The 6,931-nt window shown below is 44.0% G+C and overlaps 2 protein-coding genes across 4 annotated transcripts in view; one reads left to right on the top strand and one right to left on the bottom strand.

The window, feature by feature from the left end:
- The first annotated feature begins 454 nt into the window (after positions 1-454).
- brcc3 (BRCA1/BRCA2-containing complex, subunit 3) lies at positions 455-2,664 on the top strand. The gene has a single exon (XM_024262804.2). It carries the CDS (start codon positions 535-537, stop codon positions 1,315-1,317), a length of 783 nt encoding a protein of 260 aa, XP_024118572.1. The 5' UTR covers positions 455-534; the 3' UTR covers positions 1,318-2,664.
- LOC112139935 (cilia- and flagella-associated protein 44) overlaps positions 1,940-6,931 on the bottom strand; it is a 40,139-nt gene continuing 35,147 nt past the window's right edge. Inside the window, exons 31-36 of one of the 3 annotated variants that reach the window (XM_024262797.2) lie at positions 5,141-5,271; positions 4,959-5,075; positions 3,815-4,016; positions 3,557-3,717; positions 3,329-3,463; positions 1,940-2,474 (exon numbers count right to left, since the gene is read on the bottom strand). In XM_024262797.2, the coding sequence (XP_024118565.1) occupies positions 2,220-2,474; positions 3,329-3,463; positions 3,557-3,717; positions 3,815-4,016; positions 4,959-5,075; positions 5,141-5,271 (1,001 nt within the window). In that variant the 3' untranslated portion in view covers positions 1,940-2,219. Of the gene's footprint in view, positions 2,475-3,296; positions 3,464-3,556; positions 3,718-3,814; positions 4,017-4,958; positions 5,076-5,140; positions 5,272-6,931 lie in introns of all 3 variants that reach the window. The other 2 variants (XM_024262798.2, XM_024262801.2) reach the window with 2 other exon arrangements.

The following is a 6,931-nucleotide window of genomic DNA, read 5'->3' as shown; positions in this document are numbered from 1 at the left end:
TTTAAAAAGATCCCATTCATTTTCAATGAGGCTAGTAAATTTGCAACATTTGCATAAATCACGTAGGATTTACAAATACCAAAAGTACAAGCATGTCCTGAATGTGTTGAATGTTTTTATACCAATATTGCACAACTTCCAAAAGTGCACAAAGTTTTTTAACGATTTTAAAAATGTTTCATAGACATAACATCAGGCTAAAAATCTGCATAAATTGCGTAAAATCTCGAAAAAAATGTGCTAAAACCAAAATACATTTTGCCACTAAAGAAGCAGGCTCTTTCTAACAGACACAAATGGGCGCTAACAGACATGCACTTTCAATTGTGTATCATATTATTTCAGCCATTTATTTTCAAATTACTTTCATGTGTATGTTTAATATATTAATAACTGTTTTCCCTAAGTAAAGTGGATACATTCGACACTAAATTGATGTTTATTGGACCAAGTATTACTTCCGGTTGACGGTCATTACGCTAGGTCACGTGTTTCCGGTTTCTTCTCGAAAAGTTGTTGTCGGTGTTGTGAGTCATGGCGGTGAGTGCGGTCCACCTGGAGTCCGACGCCTTCCTCGTGTGCATGAACCACGCGCTGAGCACGGAGAAGGAGGAGGTGATGGGCCTGTGCATCGGGGAGGTGGAGGAGTCGCGCATCGTCCACATCCACTCCGTCATCATCCTCCGCCGCTCGGACAAGCGGAAGGACAGGGTGGAGATCTCCCCGGAGCAGCTGTCTGCCGCCTCCACCGAGGCGGAGCGGCTGGCCGATCTGACCGGGAAGCCGATGCGGGTGGTGGGCTGGTACCACTCCCACCCGCACATCACCGTGTGGCCGTCCCACGTCGACGTGCGAACCCAGGCCATGTACCAGATGCTGGACCAGGGCTTCGTGGGCCTCATCTTCTCCTGCTTTATCGAGGACAAAAACACCAGGACGGGCCGGGTCCTGTACACCTGCTTCCAGTCCGCGCAGGCCCAGAAGGGCTCCGAGTACGAGCGCGTGGAGATCCCCGTGCACGTCGTGCCCCGCGAGGCCATCGGGAGGGTGTGCCTGGAGTCCGCCGTGGAGCTGCCGCGGATCCTGTGCCAGGAGGAGCAGGACACGTACCGGCGGATCCACGGCCTGGCGCACCTGGACCCTGTCACCAAGATCCACAACGGCTCGGTGTTCACTAAGAACCTGTGCAGCCAGATGTCCGCCGTGAGCGGGCCGCTGCTGCAGTGGCTGGAGGACCGGCTGGAGCACAACAGGCGGAGCATCGCAGAGCTGCAGCGGGAGAAGGAGGCCCTGCTGCGGGAGCTGGCTGTTCTCTGACGGACCTCCTGCTTCTTCTGATGTCTCCGTCCTGTCCTCCACCTGCGGCTCTTCTGTCAGCGGGGTTGGTTTTTGGAGCATGAGTGGGTTGAGAGGGAGCAGTGGAGCCTCCTCAACGATGAACTCCAGCAGGATTGTTGTCTGTATGGATGAAGGTCAAGTTCAGCAGCATCACCAAACCCATGTCAGAGAAAGTGTGCAAAGATGAACTAAAATCAGCAGAAATCTTTTATATTTAAAGCTTGAGTATTTTTTCTAATCTTGTGTTATTTCAATTATTTTCTGGTTGTTTAAACAGCGTTGAGGTTCACTTTTCTCGGTTCTTTACTGTGTAAGTCATTTTATGAACATGACCTAAAACAGAAACAAAAAAGCAAACATTTATAGAACAAAGTCTGCGTTTAATTTCTGATTGTTTTTCTGATTTAAATTTAGTGTCCCGTTCATTAAATCATAAAGTTCAAATTGTCTTGCCTCTCTCTCTAGGACCTGCGGTCACCATAGTAACACAGGGACACCTGCATCCTGGAACATGGCAGCACTCACAGCTAAAGGAATGTGTTCTGTTGTAATGCAGCCTATTTGGTAAACAGTGAAGGTTATTATGAACGAAACTGCACGATTAAGGTTTGTCAGCAAACAGATTTTTTTATTTCCAAATGTATCTGTAACCTTTGTGCCAAAGTAGAAAGAAAGCAGGTCAATAACAAACGAATTAGCTGAGTCTGCACACAGGAAACCTGGTGGAGTGCAGCTTCTTGGGTTTCTCCTTAGACCCAGAAAATGACATTTCTCTTCTTTTTTCATTTATTTCAACTTGCTGCTCCATCTGAGTTCAACAAATATCTGCCCAGTGAAAAGCATTGAAGGGAGCAGCAGCTACTGCAACTCGCTTTTCTGGATCAGTCTGCTCCTCTTCTGTCTTCATGGCCCCCGAAGGGTCTTCCTCTGGTGGATGGTTGGGGGTCGTGTGCTGGCGGAAGCGGGGGCAGCCGGGTGTGCTCAGGGGGCAACACATAGCCGTCTTTGCTGGACAGGAGGTCGATCCTTTTCAGGAGAGCCTGGGCCTGCTGCTCCTGTGCCTGCACCAGCTCCTGGAGCTTCTGGATGTCCTCCTGGTCCTCCAGCCTCCTGCCGTCCTGGAACTGCTGTTTGACCTGGACTCGGACGGAGACACAAAGTTCAGAGGTCAGCAGACAGTCAGGTTCTGATGAAGGTTTCCAAAAAATCTTCAGATTCTATCATTAAAATGTAGTTCAGGTAACAAGACTATGGTTTGATGTATTTTGGCCTCCAGATGACCTCAGCTGTGCGGTCATTAATAAATTAAGTGAATTGTTGACTCCTTTTTGAAGCAAGCTTTTAATGAACTGGTCTTTATTTTGAACATTTGAATTTACTTTATTACTAGTGTTTATGTTATGATTGCACTTTTAAAGTCCCTGTATGACCATTTTTTTAATAAAAAAAAAAAAAACATGCCCTGTGACAGAGTGACGACCTGTCCAGGGTGAACCCCGCCTTCGCCCATCAGTAGCCGGGTTAGGCTCCGGCACCCCCGCGACAAGAAAATGGGAAAAAAAAAACATTCCAAATAGTGTTTCAATTATTATGACGTTTTTAACCAAAATTCCTCAACCTAAAGACATTTTTCATGTTGATCTGAAGCCTCTGTTTCCAAAATCTCCTGAGGGAGCATGGCTTTTGGACCTGATAAGGATAGCTCTGTCTCACTAGGATAAATCTTCACCTCTGCTACATAAAAATGTCCATTATCAGTAATGCCAGCCGTATGGTTAGACATGAAAAACATTTCTTGTTACATTTATTCTCTTTCATAACGAAAATGCTACACATACATGTTAAAAACTCAAAAAACAGGATTTTCATTTGAGCGGGACTTTAAAGCACTTCTGGAAACAGATTAGTAAAATGTGAAACGTTCTTTCATTCTGTGTTCCTCTTAGGCCTCCACTGACCGTTCTGGAAATGACACAGACGTGGTGATTACCATGTCCTTCTGCCTGCTGCTGAGTTTGATCTGCAGCTCCTTCCTCTGTTCCATGAGGTGGACCGTGCTGCGCAGCACCTCCGTGTTTTGCTCCGTCACCTCCCACAGGGCTCGGCGTGCCTCCTCCACCTTAGCCTGAAACATTTCAAACAGAGCAGGTCAGCACTGTTATCGCAGCTCCATGTTCTCACTGGTCACAGACTAACAGCGTTCACAACGCTGACATACTTTCCACCGTTTCAGCTCCTTTGCGTGATCAGCCTCCAGGAGGAGTTTCTCCTCTTTCAGCTTGTCCAGCTTCTTATGTCCTGACATGGTGTGCAAAGCCTCCACATCCACCAGCCTCCCATACTTCAACATCATCAGCTCGTTGCACTGCTTCTCCATCTCTGTATCAACACAAGTTCCCAGATCAATGAAAGCGCTTTCTTCTTACAGATTGTTTCAGGATATCCACAGAGTTCCTGCAGGCTCAGCGGCTCTCACCCTGGAGCCTAGCGCTCATCTCCTTGTTCTCGCGGATGAGCCGGGAGCGCTGCTGCTGAGCCTGGAGGAGCCGGTCCTTCTCAACATCCTTCTCCGCCTGCAGCTGCTGGACGCGCCTTTTCAGCCGGTCCATCTCTGACTTGTCCAGAACCAGAGCCTCGCTCAGGTCAGACGGCACAGAGCCGTTAGAGAGAAACTTGATCTGGAAGAGGTGCAGATGGAAAGAGAACATGGATCTCCAAATAAACAGTAAACAGGGACAAGAACCGGAACATCTGCTTATTCTGTTTTTTCTAAAGCAAAGATCTCTATTTGGTATTAAAGTTTTCATTCATTCAGGAAATGTTTGCACGGCAGAAATTGTACAAATGCAACGACTTCCTTCGGTTATGTTCTCCTATGTTTGATTCCAGCTCTCACCTGAAATGTTTCACTTCTTTTGTTTAGAATAAGTATGTCTTAAAGAGTACCCAAACCCTAAATCAACTTTATTTGTCTTTGACCTCTATAAATTGAAATTTAAAAGTGCAGAGTATTGGTTCTTGACAAATTTTGGACAATTTCAAATAAACTTGTATATTTCTAAAAATAATGGTCAAAAACTGTCTGTGTGCTACAGGTTGAATCAAGGTATTACAGTTGAATTTTGTGATTGGTCAAACCATTTAAGTCCCACATCATGATCTGCAGCTCCAGTAATAATAACAGGCCTGTTCCTAAGCCCCGCCCCTCTGACTGGATTTTCACATTTCGGCTGTGGGCGGAGTCAGCCTCCAACTTCCCTGTTTGGTTACCCTTTAAGGAGAATAAAACTAAAGCTTAAAAATGCAAGTGGAAAAACATCTGATCGACTGCTTTTCAAGTTTATATGTTTTCCAAAGGACGTGCTAATCATTCACTTTAGAAGTTTGAATGCTTTAGAAGCCCAGTAGAAACCGTGCACATTACATGCTGGAAAACATTTTTGATAATATTCACATCAAGTCTCATGTTGGAAAACTGTAGGTTGCAAACAGGTAGTAGTAAACAGTGGAAAAAAAAGAAGTCCCTCCCCACTTGTCCAGTGTGAACACTGTGGACTAAATGTGGTGCCTGGTGTGTACGTAGCTTTAGGTGTCATTCACCTGCAAACCTGCAGCTTTACCTGATGCAGTCTGAAAGCAATCACAACATCCAGTTTGTTCATTTTCTGGAGTTTCTCCTTGTTGATTAGACCAAACTCCTCCTCGACCCTCTGCTGACTGCTCTTGAGAACTTTCTCCTGCAAAGAAATGTAGGTCAGTGTGTAGAAATCTGCTCCAAGACTCCATGCAGACATGAGGCAACCTTCATGATGAGAGTGTCAATCTCCTTCTTTAGAGCGTCAGCACTCTTTCCCTCCGCCTCAAGAATATCCTCCAAGTCCCAGCGATGGTCCCGGAGCTGCAGAGTCTTCTGAAACAGGTCTGGATCGCAGCCTGGGACACAAAAACACAAACTGATACAAAAACTAAATCACCACAATGTCCAGGTGTACTGAAGGGTTAAAACCTTGAAGATGAAGCCACTTCCAGGCCTGAAGGACAAAACCTTCTGCTTTAACAAGAAAACAGGTTTGTGAATTTGACTGGAGGCTGCTGGACAATGTCAGTCCAGCGGGAACACACTCCATCTTCAATGTCTGATTTTTTCAAACAGCTTCCAGGGCAGAATCTATGTAGATCATGTTGTGTCCACAGACAATAATTATGTCTCTGTAATTAAATAAACGGAAAAGGGAAATTGGGCTCATCTCAGATGGAACCTGAGGAAGAGGAATGTAGGAGACCAGAATAAACTCAATGAAGTATCTGAGCCCTCAGCAGTATCTAAAAAACAGTCACTGACATAGGCTGCAGGTGTCAAACATACGGCCCACAGGCCAAATCCAGCCCGCCAGATGGTTTAATCCAACCCAGTTGCACGGAGAAAATAAGAGCTATGGTTATTTTTAAAACAAATGACCAAAACGTGCAATTCTGCCACTAGGGGGAGCAAAGAAAAAGCAAAACAGGTACAGCCTTTCTTAGCAAGCCTGTGCCACATCCAGGATGCAGAAATTCTCCTTTTTTTGTAAAATGTATTTTAATTGAAATCCTTTGTTCTCTGTGAAGGAATGTGTAACAATATGTGATTAGGCCAATTATGTTATTTGAAGCATTTTTCCAACTAAGAAAAAAAACAAAACAAGAACAAAGCTACAGACAAGTTAACGATAGATTATTTTGCTGTTATGTTACTGGTCTGGCCCACTTGAGATCAGACGGTTTGATCAGATGAGTTTGACACCACTGGTTTACAGGATGATCCCCTTATAGTATAGCTTTTATTCAAATGTACCCATTTAAAAAAGTTTTTAGCTTCAACGTTTTTGGTTTAAAATAAACCTAACATTAGCATTATGAAACCCCTTGGATTAATTCCTAGGAACTTTGTATTTAGTTTAGAGGAGCTGCACATGTTTTTTTATTTTTCATTTTTCACATGATTTTGATTTTGTCTTTGGATTGAAACTTTTTTTTTAATCCCACACATTTGATTATTTGTTCTAAAACATAAACAGTTTGATCTAAACTTTTGGGATTTTTTAAGTAAAAAAAAGATATTTACTTCTCAGAACAGATTTTTTTTTTTTACAGTTCATTGTGGTGTTATTGTAAAAAAATCTACATCTGGAAAAAAAAGTAGCTAGGGTTGTGCTAAAAAGATAAACATCAAGCATTGCCAAAAAAAATGTTTTAAAGATATATTATCAGAGCAATTTCTAAAGTTGAAAAGAAAACCTCAAAAAGCCCTGGACTTGTAAGGGTTAATATGATAAAAGCCCGAGCTGAAATGTGTCAGAACTAAAGTCAAACTTTTGAGTTTTACCTGACAAAGCTTGAAACAAAGGAACGGAGCAGCGAACCAGAACTGAAAACAGGTAAACTGAACAGAAACGGAAGGCTTAAACTGCAAACATAATCCACATAACACATCGAACTGAAACATGACAACAAAAGCCAGACGAGCTAAACTGAACTACATCAACCCTCACAGAGCTGGAGCCAGTGGCGGTTCTACACTGAATTACTCCCCGGGCGAGACCCCCCCCCCCCC

Source organism: Oryzias melastigma, linkage group LG18 (assembly GCF_002922805.2).
Source record: "Oryzias melastigma strain HK-1 linkage group LG18, ASM292280v2, whole genome shotgun sequence".
Taxonomy (NCBI): Eukaryota; Metazoa; Chordata; class Actinopteri; order Beloniformes; family Adrianichthyidae; genus Oryzias; species Oryzias melastigma.
The sequence above is the reverse complement of the archived record's forward strand: the minus strand, read 5'-3'. Positions and strand labels throughout refer to the sequence as shown.

What these genes read in the sequence shown, in the direction of transcription:
- brcc3 (XM_024262804.2), top strand. Translation starts at nt 535, where the DNA reads ATGGCGGTGAGTGCGGTCCACCTGGAGTCCGACGCCTTCCTCGTGTGC.